The 26946-nt window shown below is 37.4% G+C and overlaps 1 protein-coding gene and 1 non-coding gene across 3 annotated transcripts; both read right to left on the bottom strand.

The window, feature by feature from the left end:
• Positions 1 to 174: 174 nt before the first annotated feature.
• Positions 175 to 26946, bottom strand: DSPP (dentin sialophosphoprotein). 2 transcript variants are annotated; one of them, XM_074346954.1, is made up of 6 exons: positions 26785 to 26946; positions 8815 to 8875; positions 5779 to 5854; positions 4532 to 4618; positions 3414 to 4406; positions 175 to 2935 (listed from the first exon to the last, which is right to left on the bottom strand). In XM_074346954.1, exons 3-6 carry the CDS (start codon positions 5827 to 5829, stop codon positions 722 to 724), a joined length of 3345 nt encoding a protein of 1114 aa, XP_074203055.1. In that variant the 5' UTR covers positions 5830 to 5854; positions 8815 to 8875; positions 26785 to 26946; the 3' UTR covers positions 175 to 721. The 2 variants fall into 2 exon arrangements, with proteins under 2 accessions (XP_074203055.1, XP_010964449.2); XM_010966147.3 differs by lacking the exon at positions 26785 to 26946 and having other exon boundaries at positions 8815 to 9332.
• Positions 5636 to 5708, bottom strand: TRNAD-AUC (transfer RNA aspartic acid (anticodon AUC)). The gene has a single exon. It is a non-coding gene; the product is annotated as a tRNA-Asp (tRNA).

The following is a 26946-nucleotide window of genomic DNA, read 5'->3' as shown; positions in this document are numbered from 1 at the left end:
GCTACATTTCCAGCAGTTTGCAGGAATGTGATACTACATGTGAAATTTTGTTGTATAAACCGGCCTCTGAATTCTTTTCTGACTAGCACTGTTTAGAATTTCCATAATTTGTAATTACTCTATTCACTAATTACAGAGATTATTCCTATGGTCCAGGTAGGTTAAATTGTTGCTGCAATTCTTTTTTCATATTACAAGTGTATTTTGTTCTTAGAACAAGCATATTAGTTATAACCAAGCTGGATATCATGGTAACAGCATCTTTTACTCAGCAGTATGCAGACCATCTATCCAGGACATATAATTACTGACTGATTAAGGCAATGCCACAGGTTGTTTATAAGATGTGTTTACCTGCTACGTTCTCTAAAGCACTTGGCACTTGAAGTTATTGAGTAAGTGATTACTTGAGGTTTCTGTGTAAAGTATTAAAGAATATTTTAATTGTTAATTTATGTTTATGTTTATACTTTTAACAAAATCTTTTCAGGACATATTTAACATACATGTACACAGTCAGATTCTCTCTCTGAAGGTGTTGGCACTTGGTTCTGAATCTGACAGTTTGACTATTTCTCTCGTCGTTTCTGTGGATATGTGGATGTTTACATATGTCTTCTGTGTATTTCTCCCCTTTCTCTACTTCCCTGGAAATCTTTATTTCCTATCAATTACTCACCAGATTTTTCACAAAAGGAATCTCATGGGTTTTTCTTTAGTTCTAATCATCACTGGTTGAGTGATTACTGTCACTGCCTTCACTGTCACTATCACTGTCACTTCCACTGTTGTTGCCATTACCAGGCTTGCTCTTGCTGTCACTCTCATCACTACTGTCAGATTCACTGTCACTGCTCTCACTACTGTCACTGCTATTACTGCTGTCACTACTGTCTGACTTACTGTCACCATCACTACTGTCACTGCTGTCACTGCTATCACTGCTGTTGCTACTGTCACTGCTGTCACTGCTGTCGCTACTGTCACTGCTGTCACTGCTGTCGCTACTGTCACTGCTGTCTGACTTGCTGTCACTATCACTGCTGTCACTGCTGTCTGACTTGCTGTCACTATCACTACTGTCACTGCTGTCGCTGCTGTCACTGCTGTTGCTACTGTCACTGCTGTCACTACTGTCACTGCTGTTGCTACTGTCACTGCTGTTGCTACTGTCACTGCTATCACTGCTGTCACTACTGGCACTGCTGTCTGACTTGCTGTCACTATCACTACTGTCACTGCTGTCACTACTGTCACTGCTGTCTGACTTGCTGTCACTATCACTACTGTCACTACTGTCACTGCTATCACTGCTGTTGCTACTGTCACTGCTGTTGCTACTGTCACTGCTGTCACTGCTGTCACTACTGTCACTGCTGTCTGACTTGCTGTCACTATCACTACTGTCACTGCTGTCATTGCTATCACTGCTGTTGCTACTGTCACTGCTGTCACTGCTGTCTGACTTGCTGTCACTGTCACTGCTGTCACTGCTGTCGCTACTGTCACTGCTGTCTGACTTGCTGTCACTATCACTGCTGTCACTGCTGTCGCTGCTGTCACTGCTGTCACTACTGTCACTGCTGTTGCTGCTGTCGCTACTGTCACTGCTGTCTGACTTGCTGTCACTATCACTACTGTCACTGCTGTCGCTGCTGTCGCTACTGTCACTGCTGTCTGACTTGCTGTCACTATCACTGCTGTCACTGCTGTCGCTACTGTCACTGCTGTCACTGCTGTCACTGCTGTCTGACTTGCTGTCACTATCACTACTGTCACTACTGTCACTGCTATCACTGCTGTTGCTACTGTCACTGCTGTCTGACTTGCTGTCACTATCACTACTGTCACTGCTGTCGCTGCTGTCACTGCTGTCTGACTTGCTGTCACTATCACTGCTGTCACTACTGTCACTGCTGTCGCTACTGTCACTGCTGTCTGACTTGCTGTCACTATCACTGCTGTCACTGCTGTCGCTGCTGTCACTACTGTCACTGCTGTCACTGCTGTCACTGCTGTCTGACTTGCTGTCACTGCTGTCTGACTTGCTGTCACTATCACTGCTGTCACTGCTGTCGCTACTGTCACTGCTGTCTGACTTGCTGTCACTATCACTACTGTCACTGCTGTCGCTGCTGTCACTACTGTCACTGCTGTCACTGCTGTCTGACTTGCTGTCACTATCACTGCTGTCACTGCTGTCACTGCTGTCACTGCTGTCTGACTTGCTGTCACTATCACTGCTGTCACTGCTATCACTACTGTCGCTGCTGTCACTACTGTCAGACTTGTTGTCACTGCTGTCACTGCTATCACTGCTGTCACTACTGTCAGACTTGTTGTCACTGCTGTCACTGCTATCACTACTGTCATTGCTGTCACTGTCATCTGATTTATCTTTGCTGCTGTCTGATTTGCCATTGTCATCACCTCCATTGTTACCATTGTCATCACCTCCATTGTTACCATTGTCATCACTGTCACTATCATTAGCATCTGATGTGTTATCATGATCATCATCGTCTCCTCCTTGTGAGTTACTGTCACTGCCATTATCTTTTGATTCATCAGAGTTATAAGAAGCATCTCCTCGGCTACTGTGGTTATTATCACCTTCAGAATTGGCATCTTCACTGCCATTAGACTCATCACTGCTGTTGGGATCATCTCCTTGCATGGATTCTTCATCAAACTCGTTACTGTCATATCCATCACTGTTACTGTCACTATGTGTTTTGCTGGGTCCAAGCTTATTTCCAGGTTCTGATTTCTGGCCAAGTCCTTGCATGATGTCAACCTCTCCTTGGGTCTTGACATTTCCTTTGCCCACAATCATTCCATTTTGGCCTTTACTCTCTTTGTCTTCATTGACTTTCCCAGTTTCTTTGGTAATATTGTTTCTGAGGCCACTGCTGGGAACTTCAACTTCTGTTCCCTACGGAAAGATGGAGAAAAGCATGATTAATTAGTGAATGTTATGCTGCAAAACTGCATTGGTCTGAGGAAGACTATCTGGGGAAAGTGACCAGAGAACAGGAGTTCAGCTTCCAGTGCTTCAGAAACATCTGTTTGTGAAAATGTGCCTTATTCAGTACTTGAAAGTACTCTGGTGTTTATAGGTCATCCCAGTAGGATGTCTACCTAGTAGGAACTTTGGTAAACAGTTACATGGTGAATTAATTGTTTAGCATATGACTTTTAAAGAATTATAACCAAGTTTTCAGAGACATCTGCCTTTTAAAATTGTTCTGTATCAATTTCTAGTAAGGACCCCAGCTTTCCCCTCAAACATTCAAGTAATTTAGGTGCAAAAATACATGAATGTTTGTCACGCTTTATTTTTGTGCTACCGTCAGTGGAAGGAGGGGGAGAATTTAAACTACCATTGAAAGAAATCAGCTTCACAAACTAACCTTATCTTGGCTCTTCCCAATAGCAGGTGGCTCTAATTTTTCAGTGATTCCATTTTCCACAGCTTTGATTTCTTTGTGACTGGGTTTTTGAGTGTCCTCTATTCTTTGACTACCATTGTCTTCTGGAATACGGTCAGACTCTTCCTCACTCTTGGAGGTGTTGTCTCCATCAACAGCATGGGAGTCTTTTTTGTCCCCAGGGTCACCGTCTTCACTACTAACTGAATTTTGACCTAAGCTATTGTCATCATCATCTTCTTTTCCATGAGGCTGACCCTCCTGGCCCTTGCTGTTTTCTGTGCCCTTTCCTCCATTCCCTGTTTCCTCACCTTCATCATCACCAGAGCCCTTGTCTTCATCCTCATCTGCTCCATTCCCACTAGCACTTCCATCAGAATTATCCAGGCCAACATCTTCTCTATTGCCAATTCTACTTCCTCCTGGTGTAACCCCTGTTTCCTCATTCCCACTTCTCTCTCCTTCTCTCTGTGGTGTTACTGCACTTGATTCACCCCCATTTCTACAGAAATTCCCATTTATTTCATCCTCATGACCTGTACTGTTGTTGCTTCCAGCTGCTTGAGGTCCATCTTCTTGGACAACAGTGGCATCCTCACTCTGACTTGCATTTCCAACACCCCCATTTTCTGAATGCTTATCAACAATTCCATTAATATCGCTCCCATTTGCTGTGTCAGCACTGTCGATGATGCTTACTTGCCCCCTGATGCCATTTACGGTGGCGCTATCTTCTTGTCCATGTATCCCATCATGACCATATGTTTCTGGTTTTCCTGCGCCCCCTTTCAGACCCTCAGTGTTCCCCTCTTCATTTGCTACCGTAGATTGTGTAGAACTCTTTTCTACTTCTGCCCACTCAGAGCCATTCCCCTCTCCCTTGTAACCATCTTTGGTATATTGTTGCATTTCTCTTTCTTTTTCATACATGGGGACACCACTTTCTTTGGTGGTATCATTGGCATTTAACTCATCCTGGAAAAGAGAAGCAGTTCAAAATAAACTGCGGATATCATCTTAAAGTAAAGCAAACTGAAAAGATGAGCATTGATTTTTTGGAATCTAAAAACAGCTTAGAAACACATTTCTACATTCTATACCTGTATTGGCACTTTCGGTTTTGCCAGAAGATTTAAATTCACATCTTTGTTCACAGCATGTCTTTCCAATGGCTTGATCTGAGGAACCTACCAAAGTGAAAATACTGGAATTGAAAACATTCTTATTTTGTCTACATGCACACACACACATGCATGCACTTTTCACTAAATGAAGGAAAAAAAGACATAACACAGAGGCCAAAGAATGATCTAATTGGGTAGAAAAGAAAAGTGGCTTGTCACAGGGCTTATATAGAATTTGAATTTGTCATACAGATATTTTTCATAACAGTATTACCAATTTTACTGAAGTATTAACCAGACCACTTGTCTCAACTGTAGAAATGGAAGTCTTTTATAAAAATGAGGAGAGAGACCTTTGGTGTTTCTGTACGTTAAGTTTCTTGCAATAGCACCAGACCCAAGTTAAGTGTAACCTTGGCCAAAACCCCTAAGAGAACAGTAGGCATGACCAGAGGCAGGGCAGAAGCCAAAGCAAGTCCGATGCTCCTTCTGTGCCCTTCAAGAGCACAATGGAAATAGCTGGGAAAACTCTCAACTACATAAATACCAACATGTTTGGTATTATGAAAAAATATCCATATCATACTGTTAACCATAGAAACTGACTAATAGAATTGCAAATGGTTTAATTTTCCTAATTTTTCTTTGTTGGTGTTTATCTGTATATTCCAAATTTTCCACAGGGAGCATATGGAAAATAATTCTGTGAGTGAGACATTAGTTTCCCCTTTGTTGAAAAAAATGTGATTTTTTCCCTATTTTTCTTTCTTGAAAACTTCCTAAACAATACAGTCTTCATTGACATTAAAATGAAATTCATAGGGCATGAGCAAAGATGGACAAATCTCCATGACATCTAAACATTAAATGTAAGTTAATCTAAATGAATTTTAAAATAATACTTCCAACAAGACAGGAGTTTCTGTGAGAAGAATGGGAACACGCATTGGAGTGCATATTTGGTTTTGTTGAGATCCCTAATATACCTTGTAAAGTCTTCCATGCAAATCTAAAAGTTTAGGCTTAGCTGATCTGTAAGGTCTCAAGGAAATACATGCTTTTTTCTACTTTTTTTTTTGATGGAGGTACTGGGAATTGAACCCAGGACCTCGCGCATGATAAGCATGTGCTCCACCACTGAGCTATACCCTCCTCCTATATATATTTTAATGTTAGTTTAAAAGAGGCAGCAAAGTAAGATTTTTTGAGGAAAGTATACTTACTGGAATGGCCCATGCTACCACCCAAATGCAAAAATATATAATTATCTTCATTTTCTTTAGGAATATTAATCAGTGGCTGTTTTTGAAGGGAAAAAAAAAGAATAGCACATAATTACTTGAAGAGCAAAAAATGATAACCATATAATGTATTATTTTGGTCTGTAAGCATTTGCCTTTTTCCTAGGCAAGGCGGATACATCCAACATGAGAAGAAGCTGCCAAGCCTCAGGGCTCCAGAACACACCTGGAGTGGTCACAGAGACATACAAGGACACCATCAAGCTCAGAACTGATGAAGCTACCTAGACTTTTTCTGCCTTTGCCAATGAAGGGGTACAGCCATGCAGTTACAAAAGCCATAAATATAACTTTCTCCTTCTGCTCTTCTTGATGGCAATAACATGTCTTCTGAATAGTTGTAATCAAACATTAACTAATCCTGCTATGGTTGTGCTTAAAAGATAAAGCACTTATCATCCCCACCCCAAAGCCATACAAATGGGCTGTACTCGGTGGCAAGGGAGAGAAATTACAAGCATGAAGGAGTCCAGGCTAGTGGAAAGAATGTGGAGTTGGGATTCAGAGACCTGAGTTCAAATGCTACCTTTGCTACTTGACGTGTGAGCTTGGGGAATTTAAGTAGCTTGTTTAAGCATTTCATTCCTCGGTCGAGGATAATAATGATACCTGCACTTCAGGATTATCCTGATTATCAGCAGCAGAATTTTCTCTGAGAACATTCTTTGACTCTATGTCAAAGGGCATTTGGTGTCTCTCCCTCTTTACACCCTGCAGCTTCTGCACGCCTCACTGGGAGCAGCACAGTGTTCTCACTGTTTTAAAATAGCCTGGCTACTTATGTTTCCCTGCCCTACTGAGAGCTCCTGAGGTCCAGGTGAGTGTCTTGGTGATCACTGAATTCCAAAATGTGGCACAGGAAAAGGGCATTTTGTGAATAAATACTTATTAGTATAAGCAACGCGTAGCACTGTTCCGTGCATTTAGCAATCTCTTAATAAATGATAGCAATTATTATGTGGGACTTCTAAAAACATGACCCTTCATTCCTATTAGAATTCACATTCAGAAATGGTCTAATACATATTTTCAGTACAGTGGGATAGACAGTGCATTCATGAGAATCAAAATTTTAAATTGCTGTTTACTGAAAATTGGATTTCTTGATGTTATGATGCTATCACTATAGAAAGAAAGGAAGGATTTTACTTCCATTTCATGCATTCCCACTGGGCTTATAGATTAAAATACTGTATGTCATTAGATAGCCTTGATTGAATTTAATGTTGATAGTGGAAACATAATAAAACCTCAGTGAACATCAACTGACTTAGAAGTATTGGCATTTCCTCTCAGAGCTACTGAGTTGGGGGAAAAAAATTGTGCTTACTCTTAACAGCCCTTCAGCAGCAAGCCAGGAATAGCTAGACTTCCTTTAAAAATGCTATAGTTTAAAAACGAGGCTGAGGAGGCCTCAGGACAATACAATCAGAGTTTGGGGCATAAATGTTGAAGAGCAGCTGTTTAGGAAGCCCAGGTTATACTGTATTTTGCGGTCCCAAACCTAATTATTACATAGACTCTGCAGAGGCCAGTCCACACTGTGATTTGGAGGGAACATGGTATCCTGGAAAGGTACCTAGAGTGCAGGCCAGGGTTATACGCATCCCATTTCTAAGCTGCAATCCTGCAATCTGACCACGATAGCCCTCCTTCAGATCAACTCCAGAACGACTGCACGATGCACGATGCTGCTTGCCACTGCATCCTCAGGTAGGGAAATGGCTTGAAAAACTATTATCGAAATGGCTGTATTGTCAGCCTGAAAGCAGAGGCTTCAGAATTGTGTGAACCCCCTTCATATTGTTTCATGTATTGTCACAAACAAAATGAGATTTTACTTAGTTACTGGAACAAGTTAATAAAATCTTAAAAGGCAAAGCTTAACTAAAGCTCTGATTCGAAGCCCAATGTAGATATTTTAAATCTGAGTTATCCAATTTTTTATCAAAGCAATCAGATACTTATCAGGTTCCCACCTCAGTTTGCCAATTGTTTAGTAACATGTCTTTTATTTTCCAAACCTGTTATTATATCATGAAACAGAAAAGGTGTGTGACAGAAGTCAGAATCTCCATATACTCTCAGTAGAAGTGTTTTAATCTAGTTTTAAAACTCCAATGTCAATTGGCAAAAATAATACAAAATTTTTAGGCCAAAGGTAGATTTTTCAGGGACCAAAAAATTAAATGTAGACTGAGATTCATTCATTCATTCATTCAACAGACATTTGAAGGCCTAATGTGGGCCACATGCATGGAAATAGATATGAGCCCTACCCTCATGGAGCTTATCACTAAGTGGATTAGCCAGACCTTGAAATAAATATAACATAATGTGTTAAATCAAATTCCCAAATCCATGTTTATTTATTAATAGAGTCAGGGGTTAAATGTTACTATTTGAAAGAGAAAGAGATTATCTCCTTTTTTATTAAATCTCATCACATTTTACATCGTGTGGTGAGCTTAAAAAAATGGCTTTAACTAGATTAAACATCCTTAAAGATGGTTTTTCTGGATTAAAAAATAACAGTAATGGAGCTTTAGTGAATTATATATCAGATAATCTAATCATACATTCTGTTGTTAATATTTTATATATAAAATATGTGCTTCACCTTACACATACTTTTTCTGACTATTAGCAACTGATATTTTAACATACTGGGTGTGAAAAAAATTATATTCTTCAGTGATCCAATATTTTCCTAGATGGAATTAGCATACTTTACCATATAAACTTCCATTATCTTTTAATACATAGTCTTGATTTGACAAGTCAAAAGGGAAAGGGAAAAGTCTAATCATAAGGGTTATTGGTTTCTTAAAATCAAGTCGGCTACTTCTCTGAAATTCAGATTTCTTTCTAAAGGAATCAGTTGGTTCTGAGTAAAGAGGATGTTCCATCTTACCTTAAAAGCCTTCAAAGGGACTTTGAAAATCCAGGATTTCTTACCTTTCTCTTTGAAGACTGAGAGTGGCACACTGCCCCGGACTTTTGCATGACAATTTTGTACCTGCCGAAATTTAAAGTCAGTTTGATAATTTTCTCAACCAATCACTGTTTAGGATCCCTGATATGGGGTTATAAAGTGTCACCGTGTCTATGAAGCACATAATAAAGTCCCCCACTTCCTTCACTTGCTGATACGTATTTGCTCACTAAAACATTCAGTTCCAAAGGGACTAGGCTTACTTTCACTTAATTAAATAGCTCCTGGGAAGCTGTTCTGCATCTTAAATATAGATAATCAGTGTAACATATCTGAAAAGAGCCACTTAAACTCTGTCACCCTGACATTTCTTGTCTTACTAAGGTTGGCAATCTAAGAAAACTCTAGGTTTCTTTTGTAAATATACTGCCTATTTAAGACCCCTATCATTCCTGAGGTAGGTATTAACATTCCTGTGCTATAATTCAAGAAACTGTCCACATGCAACAGCCCTGGCATGCCTGAGGAGGCTTTAACAATCTATAAACAGTAACTCCCATGAAATCTCTCTGACTTAAATAAACAGCGATATGAAGTTTAAAATGTACCAATTTAGTATTCAAACTGAATTTTAAAAATAGATATTCAAGATACCAAAACTTATTGTAAGGCAGCTAGATGTGCAAAAAGTGCATACAGGCAGGAGGTCTAGCTGTGAATTATCTCTCAGTTATCTGTGCTGGCTATGGAGGACCACATAGAAAACCAGACGATAATTCTAGCAGAAGTTTGGGTACCTGAACTCACCTTTCTCTTGAACCCCAGACACATGCTACAATGCAGGTAATCCCTAAACCCGTTCCCCAATGTGTGAGTTCAAAACCTCAACAGTCTGTGTCTCTCCACGCACTTGTTCAGAATTTTCAGAAATATCCCAAATTCTTAAACCTTGTAATATCAACAGATGCGAACCAAGTAAGTTGCTAAGACTACAACAGTGGTCACTCCAGGATTTATGTGTAGGAAAGCAGGAAGGTTGAAAAGAAGTGGAAGAATGGAAAGAGGATTTGCCTTGAGGCTGTGTTTTCATAGCAAGCACTGTGTCTTTATTTAAACAGCATGTTTACATGGGTGGCTCTAAGGGCCTAACCAAATTTTAAGGAGTCTTAAGTCACTTCTGGAAGCAACACAACGCCCTCAGTCACACCTAGGTACTAGTAGAGGTTGGTGAACTGGTCCTGCCTTCCTTTTCCTTGGATTTGAATTAATGTGAATATTCTTATCTTTTGTTAACTTTCCCAGGTTTCAGCAAATGTTTGTGAGTCACATCCTCAGCTATTTTTCTAGATCATTCTCTCTTGACAGTGAATCTCTTAATTTTAGCTTCTTTCACCATTTGGATAGACAGGGGCCTTTCAATATCATCAGATCCTGGTTCCTTTTTCTTTCACAATTTTTCTCTCAATGTATGTCTCCTCTTGCATTTTATTATAAGCAGCAAGAAGAAGCCAGGCAGCATCTTCAATACTTTGCTCAAAAATCTCCTTAGCTATATATCCAAGTTCATGGTTTACAAATTCTGCTTTGATCATAACCGAGGGACATAATTCTGCTAAGCTTTCTGCACAAGTATAACAAGATCCTTGTTCCTCCAAAATGCCCTTTTCACTTCCTTCTGAGACCTTATAAGCAGCGTCCTTAACATCTATATTTCTACTAACAGTTTTCCAGCCTCTACCCACTGTCTGATTCCAGAGGCATTCCCACATTTTAAGAATTTCTTGTATTAGTACTCCATTTTCATGTACGAAAATCTGTATTAGTTTTCTATTGCTACCTAACAAGTTGCCAAGTGTACTTTTGCTTTTAGAGGCCTCATTTAGCTCGGTTAGCCTCAATCAAATAATCTGTTTATCTTAAAGTCAACTGATTAGCAAACTTCATTACATCTGACAAATCTCTTTGGCCACAGAACAGGACATAATTATGAAAATGATACTTCATCATATTCACACGTTCTCACTACACTCAAAGGGGAGAGGATTATACAAAGTCATCTTAAAATTCTGCCTACACCTACTTTAAGCTACAATGAAAGAAAATAGATCAATAGCTTCATGGGCTGGGGGTGAGGGGGTGGAAGGGAGGGTTGAAGAAAGGGATTTTAAAGGGTCATGAGGAAATTCTGATGGATACTTTCCATTGTCTTAATTGTGGGATTGTTTCATAGGTGTGTACCTATGTCAAAACATCAAATTGTACACTTTGAATATGTACAGTGCATTGTGTGTCGATTACACCTCAATGAAGCTGCTAGGGGAAAAAGGTAATTAATCTATTTCTAATCCTGTAAATTGAGAAGTTAAAACTATGGTTTCAATAAGATCTCATCAAAGAGAAACATAAACTTTAATTTACTGTGAAAACCAAACAATTAATTAAAATTTAACATCAACTCAGTAACTAAACAAGTTACCTATAAACCCTTAATCAGGATTGTTATTCTGTTCCTAAGGAAAGAATGGAATCAAAGTCTTAATCTAGAGGCTACTCTATTACCATGACTTTGCACTGTCTTCCTGTTTTCTTAAATTTGGATAAACAGTAGCTGAACCAAATGTCAAAATTAAGGCAAGAATAGTAGTACAGACACAGAGAGGATATTTTAACTCAAATTATTTTAAGTTGTGTAATCAAACTAGTTCACAAACCAAAACTAGGCACTTGAGTATGTGTTCTCTGTATGAGCAGTAGTACAACATCCCTGCTGGGCTTCTTTGGTGGAAGTTTAAATGGCAAAAACCTTAAATTCAATTGCACTGTATTGAATTAACACCAGTGCAATTAAGAAAACAGATACAATATTAATTGCTTTTAGAAATAACCATTGTCCTTTAAAAAGTGGTAACCATTTCTTATAGATTCCATATTCCATTTGCACCAAGGCTCAGGATGGCATAATGTTTCCTGAAATATCTTAAAGACGTTTTAACTGAATCTCAAGTAACAGACATGGCTTGGTTGTTGGTCAGTCTTAGCTTCCACTCTCTTATTATGATGCAGAACACAACAACTGCTAGACCACATAATCTTTTCTTCTTCTGAAAAAAACTAATAACTTCAATTGTTCTTCTTTCATAGGCACATATTTTGTTTTCTCCAGACCTCTGTCCCAGATATTAAGAGCTAGTAGAGAGTAATGTTTAAGATCTGAAGACTTGAAGTCAGTTTTATCTGGGTTGAACCCCTGCCTTTTCCTGTGTGACCCTGGAAAGCTAACCTAATCTCTCTAAGATTAAGTTTCTTCACCCGTAAAATTATGTTAAAATAATAGCTAACACTTATCAAGCACTTATAACAGGACATACCCTACACATGACAATCTAAGCCCACTATTTCATGGAGTCCTTAAAATGATTACACATGATAACACTGTTTTATCTTCAGAGGGATGAAGAAAGTGGGTCCTGCATTGGCACAACAAATCACTGATAGAACCCAGACTTGAACCCCAAAATTCTAACTTCAGAACCTGGCTCTTAGCCACTGCACTAAATTAATTGCCTACTTCATAATGACACAGTGGAAGTAATGTATGGAAAACTGCTCAATGCCCAGCATACACATGACTCCTCATAGGGAAGACATTGTGAATTTCATGATCTTTTGACAAGTTTGGGTCTTTCCTTTGCTCATCACTGTCCAAACTCTCCTAGGATTACTGGCAAAGCGATGCCTTTTGAGTAAGACCCCAAAACTTTGACAGTTATTTTACGTAATTCTATAAGCAAATTACCAATCTTCAGTAAAACAAAAATATCATGGCTGGCATTCTTTTTCTTTTCCTGAGTGCTGAGCACCCTAACAGACAAGCCTGGTTCCAATATCTGGGCCCTGCTCCTGAATCTCCCACCCAGATGCCAGTGATCTTTCTAAAATGCAAATCCAATCATGTCACTACTTTGAGTCAAACTTTTCAGTGGCTCTTTAATTTGACTTGAGACTTCTCAAACTACCCAGCTTCACCTTGGGCCACTCCTTTTTGAGACCCTGGAAGATTATAGAGAAGCAGGGCCACAGATGTAGTTGGGATGGGGTTGTGAGAGTCCTGAATATACAGGATATGTCTTGTATTTAAATAACTTTTCCTGCTTCCTGGTTGGACTTTGTCAAGATTATCCAAGTGTCTTATATTCAGCTCTTCTCAATAATTACAAAAGATTGGCAACTTCCACTATTTCTCCACTACAGTAATTGGTGCTTAAATCTCCTAAATGGTAACACTAGCTGAAAAATCATTCCTCCACAAATAAAGATCTGTACTATCTGACATGCTCTCCCCTGCAGGTTTGACTGAAGAAAGACCAGAACAGGGGGCTTAGAATTAAAATACATATTTTTCATACATAAGGAAAAAAGGACTGTTCTTTGGCCAAAGTCTCAAGTCATGAACTAGCAATCACCATTAATTAGTTATGGATCAGTGCTCATGCTCTGAAAATCAGCCAAAAAGCAACAGCCGCACTCCAGTAAACTATGCTTCTGAAAGTTGGCAAATCAATGGCATCCCAAGCTTCCAAAAGTCGGCCGATCAGTGACAACTCCACATTTCTAGACAACAGCCAACCAGTAAGTGCCTCGTTCCAGTGACCACACTAGTCCAACTGCACGTCCACCAATCATGGACCTCTCTCACTTCTGAAAGTCCACCAATCCATCAAAGCCAGGCTTCCGAAAACACTAATTCAGTAATACTGTGCTTTATGAGTACAGCTCTTCCTTGTAAGCAAAGAAGTTCACTTTTTTTACATCAGATATTAAGTTCTGTTTGTTGTCAGTTTTGCAACTTTTTCAACAGTTCAACCCCTGCTGATAGTTATGAGTTCTGACTTGTGAATGACACACTATCATGACTGTGACATTATCAAATTCAGTCTTTTCATTTCTTGCTGTGTTTTCCGTTTAAGTGGTGTATTTTGAAACCCAAAATGCCAAAACGTAACTGTAAATTCTGTGATAAATTTTCTGATCACAATTTATTAAATGAGGAAGAAGTCCTTTGGAAACTCTGTGCCATTCCCAATTGTTAACTTAATATTAAAAATGGCAGAAAGGCAGTGATAAACCAGTATGAAATAATAACTAAACATAAGAGATATGTAATTTCATCAACTACTGCCAAATATGTGAAAAAATAGTAAATTTTTGTAAGACATTCAGATGAAGAAGATAAAATAATCACAGCACAAGTTGTAATGGCTTTCCACAGTAGATTTCATCAGCCCTCAGTTCAAATAACTGTTAGAATATGCTGCTACCAAGAGGAAGGAACACTTCCAAATCCATTCTATGAGGCTACCATCACCCTGATACCAAAACCAGACAAAGATACCACAAAAAGAGAAAATTACAGGCCAATATCACTTATGAATATAGATGTAAAAATCCTTTAAAAAATACTAGCAAATCCACTACAAGAATACATTCAAAATATCATACATCGTGATCAAGTGGGATTTATCTCAGGGATGCAAGAATTTTTTAATATCTGCAAATCTATCAATGTGATATACCACATTAACAAGCTGAAGAATGAAAACTATATGATTATCTCAATAGATGCAAAAGAAGCTTTTGATAAAGTTCAACTTTCATTTATGATAAAAACTCTTCAGAAAGTGGGCACAGAGGGAACATACTTCAATGTAATAAAGGCTGTATATGACAAACCCATAGCTAACATTAATCTCAATGGTGAAAAGCTGAAAGCATTTCCTCTAAGATCAGGAACTAGGCAAAGATGTCCACTCATCACATTTATTCAACATAGTTTTGGAAGTCCTAGCCACAGTAATCAGAGAAGGAAAGAAATAAAAGTAATCCAAATTTGAAATGAAGAAGTAAAACTGTCACCGTTTGCAGATGACATGGTATTCTATGTAGAAAATCCTAAAGAGGCCGTCAGAAAACTACTAGAGTTCATCAATGAATTCAGCGAAGTTTCAGGATACAAAATTAACATACAGAAATCAGTTGCATTCCTATACACTAACAATGAAATAGCAGAAAAAGAAATTAAGGAAACAATGCCATTTACCATCACATCAAAAAAGAATGAAATACTTAGGAATAAACCTACCTAAAGAGGCAAAGTACCTATACTCCAAAAACTATAAGACACTGATAAAAGAAGTTGAAGATGAAACAAACAGATGAAAAGATATACCATGCTCTTGGATCAGAATGCTGAATATTGTTAAAATAGCCATACTACCCAAGGCAATATACAGACTCAATGCAAGCCCTATCAAATTGCCAATGACATTTTTCATAGGACTGGAGCAAAAAATTTTTTAATTTGTATAGAAACAAAAAAGACCCCAAATAGCCCAAACAATTTTGAGAAAGAAGAATGGAGCTGGAAGAATCATGCTCCCTGACTTCATACTATTCTACAAAGTTACAGTAATGAAAACAGTATGGTACTGGCACAAAAGGAGACACATAGATCAATGGAACAGGATAGAAAGTCCAGAAATAAACCTACATGCTTACAGTGAACTAATCTATGACAAAAGAGGCAAGAATATACAATGGAAAAAAGACAGTCTCTTTAATAAGTGGTGCTGGGAAAACTGGACAGCTACACATAGAAGAATGAAATTAGAACATTTTCTAATACCATATACAAAAATAAACTCAAAATGGATTAAAGACCTAAATGTAAGACCAGATACGCTTAAACTCCTAGAGGAAAACATAGGCATAACATACTTTGACAAAAATTTCAGCAATATATTTTTTTGAACCAGCTCCTAGAGTAATGGAAATAAAAGCAAAAATAAACAAATGGGGTCTAGTTAAACTTAAAAGTTTTGCACAGCAAAGGAAATCATAAATGAAATGAAAAGACAACCTACAGAATGGGAGAAAATATTTGCAAATGACACAACGAACAAGGAATTAATTTCTAAAATGTATAAACAGCTCATACAGCCTGATACCAGAAAAACAAAGAATATAATAAAAAAAAAATGTGGGCAGAAGACCTAAATCGACATTTCTCCAGAGCAGACATACAGATGGCCAACAGGCACATGAAAAGATGCTCAATGTCACAATTATTAGAGAAACGCAAATCAAAACTACGATGACATATCTATTGCCTCACACAGGTCATAAGGGCCATCATTTAAAAGTCTACAAATACTAAATGCTGGAGAGAGTGTGGAGAGAAAGGAACTCTCCTACATTGTTGGTGGGAATGTAAATTGGTGCAGCCACTATGAAGGACAGTATAAAGATTCCCTAGAAAATTAATAATAGACTTACCCTATGATCCATCAATCCTACTGCTGGGCATATATCCAGAGAAAACTATAATTTAAAAAGACACATGCACCCCAATGCTCATAGCAGCACTATTTACAATAGCCAAGACATGGAAACAACCTAAATGTCCATCAACAGATGTGGGATATATATATATATATATATATCCTCAGTCATAAAAAAGAATGAAATACTGCCATTTGCAGCAACATGAATGGACCTAGAGATTATCATATTGAGTGAAGTAAGTCAGAAAGGGAAAGACAAATATTATATGATATCACTTATATGTGAAATCTTAAAAAATAATAAAAATCCTATTTACAAACCAAAAACAGATTCCTGGACATAAAAAACAAACCATGGTTACAAAGGGGGAAAGGACGGGGAGGAATAAATTAAGGGCTGGGATTAAAGATACACATTACTATATATAAAATAGATAAACAACAAGGACTCACTGTATAGCACAGGGAACTTATTCAATTTCTTGTAATAACATATAATGGAAAAGAATTTGAAAAGAAATAATCCATATGGAAGTATATGTATAACTGAATCCCTTTGCTGTACACCTGAAACTAACATTGTAAATCAACTACATTTCAATAGCTTTCTTAAATGGCAGAGCTAAAATTAAAAAAAATTTTCATAACCAAAAGTATTTTTTGATCTTAAATTTACAAGTAAGTTATCAGGATGAAATCTACTACAACAATAAAAAATGTAACAATTCCATTTACTGTTACAGAGCTTATGGAAGATCTAATGACTTATCTTTTTACAACATAGCTATGGATGTAAGTAGCCGTAATACAGGCAAAAATGCTCCCTTTGCTTATATAATACTTTTCTCATGAAAAAGTGTTACTTTAAGGCTGTTGTGAGTAAAATCTCTTCCAAATGAGACTTCAGAAATGTTCTTTATTGTGGAAGGAGTTAATGAGAAAAAGTGTACTGCTTCTGTGGCAATAATATGAACACAAATTTTGGTAGATGTTTTCATGAGTGTCAACAATATTTATTCAAAGTTAAAGCAAACATGAATGAAAGGTGTTGGCTGTCCTGCCATATTCTGCATAATGCTGCTCAAACAGCATCTAATGTCCTTTCTATTGACACTGAAGTCGTTGTCATGAAATTTTTCTCCTACTTCAGCATTTATACTGTTCAAATTGAGCAATTAAAAGATTTTTGTGGGAACTGTCAGAAAGAGATATTAAGAAATCAATCCCACTTACAATTGCATTGGAAAGAATAAAATAACCTAGAAATAAATTTAACCAAGGAAGTAAAAGACCTGTATGCTGAAAACTATAAGATATTAATAAAAGAAACTGAAGAAGACACAAATAAATGGAAAAATGTTCTATGCTCATGGCTTGGGAGAATTAATATTGTTAAAATGTCCATACCGCCCAAAGAAATCTACAGATTCAATGTAATCTCTATCAAAATTTGAATAGCATTTTTCACAGAAGTAGAACAAAGAATATTAAAATTTAGAACAACAAAAGACCCCAAACAGCCAAAGCCATCTTGAGAAAGAAGAACAAAGCTTGAGGCATCACATTCTCTGATTTCAAACTCTATCACAAAGCTACTGTAATCAAAACAGTATGGCATTGGCATTAAAAACAGACGCATAGATCTATGGAACAGAGAGCAAGCTCAGAAATAAACTCATTCACATAAGTCAATTAATTTACAACAAGGGAACCAAAAATATACAATGAGGAAAGGACAGTCTCTTCCATAAATGGTATTGGGAAAATTGGACAGCCACATGGGAAAGAATGAAACTGGACCACTATCGTATACTATACACAAAAATTAACTCAAAATGGATTGAATACATGAATGTAAAAACTGAAGCCATAAAACTCTTAGAAGAAAATATAGATAGTAAACTCCATGACATCAGTCTTGGTGATTATTTTTTTAATCTGACAACAACAGCAAAGGCAAGAAAAGTAAAAATAAACAAGAGAAATTAGACCAAACTAAAAAGCTTTGGTACAGTAAAGGAAACCAACAATGAACTGAAAAGGTAACTACTGAATGGTAGAAAACATTTGCAAATCATATATCTTACAAGGGTTAATATTGAAATATTATAAAGAACTCATATAACTCAATAGCAAAAACAAAAAATGAAAAACAAAACAAAACAAAAACAAGCAGTCTGATTTTTAGATGGGCAGAAGATCTGAATACACTTTTTTCCAAAGAGGACATACCAATGGCCAATAGGTACATGAAAAGTTGCTCAGCATCACTAATCATCAGAGAAATGCAAATCACAACCACATAACATATCACCTCACAACTGTTAGAATGGCTTTTATCAAAAAGACAGGAAATAACAAATGTTGGCAAGGATGTGGAGAAAAAGGAACACTTATGCATTATTGGTGAAAATGTAGTCGCAAGGAGAGGCGAGCTCGTGGTCCTACCACTCCACCATCTTGACTGGAAACCTGTTGGTGAAAATGTAAATTGGTGCAACCACTACAGAAAATAGTATGAAAGTTCCTCAAAAAAGTTAAAAGTAAAACTTTACATACGATTTTGGATCATATGACCCAACAATTTCACTTCTGGGTATTTATTCAAAGAAAATGAAAATACTAACTCGAAAAATGTAAATACTCAGCATTCCTATGTTCATTGCAGCATTATATTTAGCTAAGATATGGAAAAAACCTATGTGTCCAAGTTTTATATATACATGTATATATGTATGTGTATATATATATATATATACACACACACACGTACACACACACACACACACACACACATTGAAGTACTATTCAGCCACAAGAAAGAAGGAAAGTTTGCCATTTGCAACAAAATGGATGGACCCTGAGGGTATCATGCTAAGTGAAATAAGTCAGAAAAAGACAAATACCAAATGATCTCATTAATATGTGGAATTAAAACAACAACAACAACAACAAAAACAAACAAATAAAACCAAGCTCATGGATATAGAGAATAGATAGGTGGTTTCCAGGGGTGAGGAGTGGGAGGTAGGTGAAACTGGAGAAGAGGGTCAGAAGGTACAAACTTCCAGTCATAAAAGAAATAGGTCATGGGGATATAATGTTCAGCATGGTGACTATAGTTAATGATACTGTTTTGCATATTTGAAAGCAGCTAAAAGAGTAGATCTTAAAATTTTTCATTTTGAAAAATGTGCACAATGATATTCATTGCTGTTTGTTATATTAGCAAGAAATGTAAACAATCTAAATGTGCATCAGTAGGGGACTAGATAAGTAAAGAATGATATATTTATATTATGGAATAACTATACTGGAAAAACTATATAGCAGTAAAAAAAGGAATGAACTATAACTCTGCATATCAACATGGATAGATCTAAAATAAGTGGTTGGGGAAAAAAAGCAACTAGCAGCCACTGAGCCATTTTCTATTCTTATAGTTTTGCCTTATCCAAACTGATGTATGAATGAAATCATACAGTATGCGGTCTTTTGAGTTTGACTTCTTTCACCTAGCTTAATGCACCTGAGATTCATTCATATTGTTGCAGATATCAATATTTCCTTCTAATTGTTCAAAGACTTTTCCTAATTTTTTATTGAGCTGTTATGTATGTAACATTGCTCTAAAAAAATAAAATAGTTAGGAAGTTTTTAAATGAGATTTTTGTGATATTGTTGGCATTCAGCAGTCTTCAATTTTCCTGCATCCACAACCCACTGGCTCTCTTGAACACTCATTTGAGAACATACTCAGTTTATCTGAAGCACTTAAATCATACTTTAATTCTGAAGAATGAGTTCTCAAAAATTTTGGTTGGCTTTTAAAATAATCCATTGAGTGAAGCATACTTATTTGTTGAGCATACTTTTCAATATCTCTTTAATAATAGGATTATGCAAATTGAAAGAGGAGCAAACAGTGTCACTGAAGTATTCCAATCCTTAAAGGAAATTGTGGAATGTGTTAAAGAAAGAATTACAGAAAAATTGATCTCTTTAAGTGTCAAGACTGTTCTTAAAAAGGATATTATATTACTCATGAACATGAAAAGAAATTCTGACTTGAAATGGATAATTATCATGGCACTTGTCATGACTATTTTGTGAAATGATTTCATCCCCTGAAGAGTTTAATTTTTTAATATGGATATTTCTAAATATTCTTGGAATGGGAACAAGTGGAATCACCATGTGCAATGTTGAAGGAAGGAATAAACTGACAACAATGCTTTTGTCAGTGGACAGTATTTTTTAAAAAAATCACTGATCAAAAGATGAAATATAGTTCTGAAGAATGGAAAAGTATATTATGCACTGAAAGATGGTATTATGTACTCCAATAAGTCAAATTTGAAGAGTGATTCTTAGAGTTTACACGAGTACATACTAGCTCATATACTAATATTGAGTGTGTTTTTTCATGAGTAAATGTTCAGTGGACAAAAGAAGAGACAAACGAACTAGATGTGACCCCTGCAGAAGCTCTGTCACAGTGTAAATTAAACATTGTAACTGCAAGGCAAGATTTTATAAGTAAATCCTGTAAAAGTAAATAACTGTTAACAACATAAGGGAGATATAATTTTTTGAAAGAGGTATGTAATTTAGATTTTTTATAATTTATTTCAGATAAACAACAAATACTTCAGTATGTCCCATGCAATACTTTCCTTTTATTGCAATGTACATAAGTGTAGTTAATTAGAAATCACTCAAATTTAACTGGGCATTCTGTATTTTCATTTTCTAAATCTGGTTACCCTAGATTGGATTCTATCAGCAGATGTAAAGCTGCTCTCCAGGTGGTCATTTTGTCATTTTTTTTCATTGCAGGAGAGACAATCATATATTTGAAGAGAGTCAATGCTCTCGCACTCTGGTACAAACATCCATTAGCCTTACTGGGCTGCAGGGGATCTCATATCCCACCACTTCTCAGACCAGTTCTGTGGAGGAAGACGAACTAGGACTAGGCTAGGGAAGTGTTTAGACAGAGCTGCTACAACTGAAGCTTCTCTGAATTTGAGCAGCTACTCCAGGCTGTGACAGAACTCTTCTAAGATTAGTTGAACATCTTTGGCTACCAATCATTTGGTCAGCAAATTTGTAGTGAAAGGCATCGGTCTAGATTCCATGAAGGACACAGGTAATTTGTCATTAAAGAAGCTCCATTCTTTGAACTATCAGTGGCATTTCTGTTCATTATCTATTATGTGACAGAATTTAAAGGTCTTACCTATAGTATCTTTTTATTTTAGTTACATATTATTTATATATAAACCTTGTTGCATATATTAACATAAATATATTCATAAATCATCCTGCTTTTAATCAAGACAATCCCTTGATATGCAATAACTTTGATAGTCAATCCTGATTATGCAAAGATTCCATATTTGCTAATTCGCCAAACTCCTAACATTTATTTGTAACTCCAAATATATATTTACTGTCATTTCACGGTCAAGGATATGCATATGCAGAGAGTAGCAAAAAAATTGAGTTGTCTTATGTGCAAGTCCCTAGCTGAAGTCAAGCAAGGTAGCACTTAAACTTCGGTTTCAGCTTTCACACTGTAAACATGTCATTTTTTAGTCTATTTTTGTATTTTGTGCGTTTTGTTAGTGATTTTGCTGTTTAAAGTGGCCCCAAGCATAGTGCTGAAGTGCTGTCTAGTGTTCCAGAGTGCAGGAAGGCTGTGATGTGTCATATGGAGAACATACATGTTAGATGACCTTCATTAAGGCATGAGTTATGGTGCTGTTGGCTGCGAGTTCAATGTCAATCAATAAACAATATATATATATATGTATTAATAAGGTGTCTTTAAACAGAAACACACACAAAACAAAGTTATGTATTGATCAGTGGATGAAAAATGTTGGGACCAGAGGCTCACAGGAACCTAACCCTGTATTTCCCCTAGGAGCAATGGTTCAGTATTCACTAATTGACTGTTCAAGGCAACTAAGTAGATCATAACTACCTTAATAACAAAACTCGTCTGTGTTTATGTGTTTATACCAGAAACAATTTTCATAAAATATAATATTTATCCTATTTGTGATATACTTTGATAGTCTCTCTTATATTTCTTTTATAGTGTTGTTTATCATGGTTTCAAAGCCCTGAACTGATTTATGACTCACTGATAGGTCATGATGGGCAGTTGGAAAACACTGCTCCAGCCCAAAGAAGTAAAAACAGTTTATCTCAGATTAGTAAATAAAGTCATTATTCAAAGTTCATGGGAAAGATAATAGGTCAAGTTAAATGACTGCATTCTTAAGACATTTGAAGATTGGTAGCGGTACCTTCTTAGGTTTTCATTATTTTTCATCCTTTTAGATGCCATGTTAGTTTCTATTTTCCCATTGATTATGTAGCAGTGGTTGAATGTAAGAACCATTTAATTTGTGGCCATTATTTCTTTCTGAGATTTGAGGGAGTTCATAACTTTCTGTCAACAAAGCAGTAAAGAAAAAGTTGGTTTGTGATCAAGTTTCAGGCATAGGGTCAGCAACTTTTCACAGATGAAAAAGGGTAGTTATTTCTTGCATGCTAAACAAGATTACCTGTTATAACTTTTCAGCAAATATTTGGTTGAATAGTTCTGTGTGGACTATTGGTTTGAAGGGGCAAGATTGCTCAGGCTTTGTTCTGCTGGGTTATTGGCACCAGTGGGGGATTCAGTTCAAATTATTCTGTTCTGCTACAGTAAAGGAAGAATTTCCATCATGATTATTAATTGGTTGTTAGAAACATAGCAGTCAGGGGAGGGTAGACTATGCTGCCAAAATAAATAAACCCCACATTTTCTGGGGCTTCGAGCAATGGAGCCTTCGTGTTGCTTGTGCCACAATTCAAAGTAGCTCTCCTGTGGGTAGCGACTCAGGAACCCAGGCTGTTACCATCTTACTTTTCTACCATCACGAAGCTTCAAGGTCACCTGGTATTACCTATCTGAAGATGGGGAAGGGAAGAAGTATTAAAAAAAACAAAACTATGCTGGATATTTTAGGAATCAGGCCTGTAAGTGGATCTTTACTTTCATCCACATTCCACTGGCCAGAACCCAGTCACAGAGCCAAACCATTTCCAAGAGAAGCAAGGAAAGACAGAGAACATTCAGATATGAAGAGCACTGACAGTCTCTGGCAGACAGAGAAGGTTTTCCATGTTGGTCCTCATGTTTGTGCAGGGGACCCGTGTTCTGGTTGATTAGATGTGGCTGAGAACTCTTTTTAAACAGCTCTGAAGCACTGCTTAACTCTCCATCCATGGTTGTTATTAATAACTATTATGGTTATTGTCTTAATAAAAATCTTTGAGGCCCTCCCTAAGACATTTTTTTTTCATGTTTAATTTTTATTTTTCTGAAATTGTAACTATGAATTTTTTCCTTAGGTAATGCAGTGTAACTTTTGCCATTGACCCAAAAGTTCACTGCATTGATAAGATTTTATTTCTTCTTGGTCCACTGTCCTTTTATTTATTTTATTTATTTAATTTTCCTAAGGCAGCTTTAAAGACAGGATTAAGAAGGAGGCAGTCCCACAATGTGGATTTCTCCTGCATACATCTTATAACACCTCAAATTAGCACTTTTCATAACATGGTTCTTAGAGAATTTGAATCTGAATCACTTTGATTCAAATTATTAAATCAAAATTTGTTTAAAATGTAGATTTCAAGGAGCCACCTCTGATCTACTGAATCAGAATCAATATGCGTGGGGCTCAGAAATCTGCATTTTAAGATGCTTCTTCGATTATTCTGGTGTTTACTAATATTTGAGAACCAGGGCCAACAAGAAAACTGAAGTATCTTTCACTTGAAAGCTGAGTCTGCCTGTGATTACAAAATAAGCTCAGATCTAAGAGCCAATTTCAATCTTCTTTTCTAAATGAGAAAAGCCAAGGATAGAAAATTCTAGGATTTAAATTGTCATACTGTTGGCTGAAACAGATGATGACAGAGCCCAGATGATCAAGGCCAGAAAAGGAAGAAAGCAGGACAGGCTTAACTTGGACAGCAAAATTCCTCAAAACTTTATTTTTGGTGTGTATGTGTTGTGTGTGTGTGTGTGTGTGTATAAACCTCATCTCTACAACCTCCTTTCCCATTACGTTTTCTAACTCAGCAGTTCCCTGCCCTTCTAAGTGCTTATCGAACAAAAGCCACCTGCCTACCTAGCCCTTTTGCTAATATTAAAGGCTGTAATAACATCTTCATCACAGGGCCGCTCTGAGGGTTCAACAAGATAATGTGTGTGAAGTGTTTCACTCAGTCCCTGACACCCAGAAGGCCAAATCAATGCCAGCAATTATCAAAATCTAACACAACCACTGACAGATCAATGGCATTTCTGGGCTCTAAAAGGAATCCCACAGGGGGCCAGGAAATTGAAAGCCCTGATATGTCATTACCCAAGGAAGGCTTGTGAATGGGTGATATAGGTGTCCCCAGTGGGTACATCATGGCATCCAGCAGGAAATGAGCTGGGAATGCCAGGCCACCCAAGCACACCCTGTCCTGTGGAGTACTGCCAGGGCAAATGATACATAGCCCAACTCCACCACTGCTACCACCCAACACACCCACCCAGAGAAAGTTTTAAGCCAAATGTAAATCAGCGGATAACTTGCCTACATTTGCCTCTTATAGACAAGGCCTTGGAGTCTCCTCAAACAACAAACCACCCATCAGTTCAGAAAATGACAGGGTTCAATTTGAATGGGTCTATCTGCCCCCTCACAGGGATGTGGTCAGGAAGAAAGAGAGAGGACAGAGAGAGAAGAGGGGAGTGGTGGTGGCTAAAATGCCCAAGGCCACAGGAAGAATCATGCTATGAAGTTTTGCACAAGCTATTATGAATTTAAGTAAGCAAAGGCTAACTAAGACAACTTCTCCTTTAATTTTTCGTATGTAACATCTGAGCAAAGCTAAAAAGAGGGCTGTTTGTTAGTATGAAAAGAAAGATTCTCCCACAAATATCAATGGAATGGTCACAGGAAAGGGAAAATAGCATGCTGTGTAGATCACAACCCCCATTAATGGATCATAAAATCAATTATAGTGCATTTTTAATGAAAGGATAGAATAGGGCATCACACATAGGATACTTGAAAAAAATTGTTTCCATCTTTATGTGTCTTTAGGTTACAACGTAATATTTTTGCAATGGATTGTAGTGGGAAAAGTTTTAAAATGTGTAGCAGAAACCTAACTGATCTAGATTCACAGGGAGTTTGAATCCAGGCTCCATCACTTGCTAATTTTATGACTTATGACAAGCTTCAATTTCTTCAGTTGTAAAATGAGAATAATACCTACAAGAATTCTTGGGAAGCAAAATGAGATCATGTATATAAACTTCTTTAGCACAGTGTCTGTCACAAACTTGTCACCTAATAAATGTCTTTTTTTTTTTCCACTTAAGGTATTACGTATATAAATAGATTCAGGCATCACAGCAAGAGTCATTTAATTTCGCTTGGCCTCTGTTTCTTCATTCTGAAATAAAAGAGCTAAACTGGGTGAACTAGTGCCTTGCCTGCTCTACAACTGTCTGATTTAATTCAAGTGGTCATTCTATTATCACATGAGAGAGATTCTCTTTGAAATTACTGCAAATCCCAAGTGACAAATAGATTTTTTATTTAAACTTTTAGTTTTGAAATAACTGTAGATTCATATGCAGTTGTAAGAAATAAAACAGCAATCTTGTCTACCTGTAATAATAAGAAATAATATATGGTCTTTGTCTCCAATTCTTGGCGCACAGCTCCTAAAGCCTTTGGAATCTTCCCAGGGCTACGGGTGTCTTTTGTATGCTAATGAGATGGCTGGGGGCTGGGGGCTCCTACATAGCTTCTGAATGGGTCCTGGTCACCAGAAAGATCAAGGCATGATTAGAAGGCTGGAACTTTCAGCTGTGCCCTCTGACCTCAAAGGAGGGGAGAGGACCTGACGATTGAGTTAATCATCATGGCTAATGATGTGATCAATCAAGCCTACATAATGGGACATCCATAAATACCACTAAATGGCAGGGTTCAGAGAGGTTCCAAGGTTAGTGAAAAAATACAAAGTCCTGGGAGGGTCAGGTGCCCAGAAAGGGCATGGAAGTTCCCTTCACCCCACCTTGCCCTATGCATTTCTTCCATTTGGCTGTTTCTGAGTTCGATCTGTATAATAAACCAGTAAATATGGTGCCTTCCTAAGTTCTGTGAGCAGTTCTAGCAAATTATCAAACCTGAGGAGGGGGTCGTGGGAGGCCCTGGTTTAGAGTTGGTCAGCCAGATGTATGGGAGGCCGGGGACTTGAGATTGGCTTCTGAAGTGGAGGCAGTCTTATGAAACTGAGCCCTTAACTTGTGGGATCTGACACTAACCTCAGGTAGTGGTGTCAGAAATGAATTGAATTGCAGATATGTAGCTGGTGTAGGAGAATTGATTCATGTAGGGAAAAACCCCATATATTTGGTAGCAGATGACAAGAAGCCCCATATATTTGGTAGCAGATGGTAAGAATAGCTTTGGAGTACCCTTCACCCAGTTTTCCCCAATGCTAATATCTTACAGAACCGTAATACAGTATCTCAACCAGGATGTGGACTTTGATACAATGGTTGATCTTACTCACGTTTAGGTTTCTTTGTAGGTGCCAACTGTGGTTGACTAAAACTGCCTAGAGTGCAAGCTTGGAGGCTGCTTTGAGTCCTGATTTAGAGGAAATGGATGTTTCTCACACTTAGCAAGGTCCACCGAAGATTGAGAGAGTGGTGACAAGACTGCTACAAACATG

The sequence above is a fragment of the Camelus bactrianus genome, chromosome 2 (genome assembly GCF_048773025.1).
Source record: "Camelus bactrianus isolate YW-2024 breed Bactrian camel chromosome 2, ASM4877302v1, whole genome shotgun sequence".
Classification (NCBI taxonomy): Eukaryota; Metazoa; Chordata; class Mammalia; order Artiodactyla; family Camelidae; genus Camelus; species Camelus bactrianus.
The sequence above is the reverse complement of the archived record's forward strand: the minus strand, read 5'-3'. Positions and strand labels throughout refer to the sequence as shown.

Bases quoted from the DNA above. Each gene is read 5' to 3' on its own strand.
- DSPP (XM_074346954.1), bottom strand. From the start codon at position 5,829: ATGAAGATAATTATATATTTTTGCATTTGGGTGGTAGCATGGGCCATT. The intron at 4,619-5,778 runs GTAAGTATACTT...TCACTTTGGTAG, and splicing joins TGGTAGCATGGGCCATTCCA to GTTCCTCAGATCAAGCCATT. The intron at 4,407-4,531 runs GTATAGAATGTA...TCTCTTTTCCAG, and splicing joins AACCGAAAGTGCCAATACAG to GATGAGTTAAATGCCAATGA.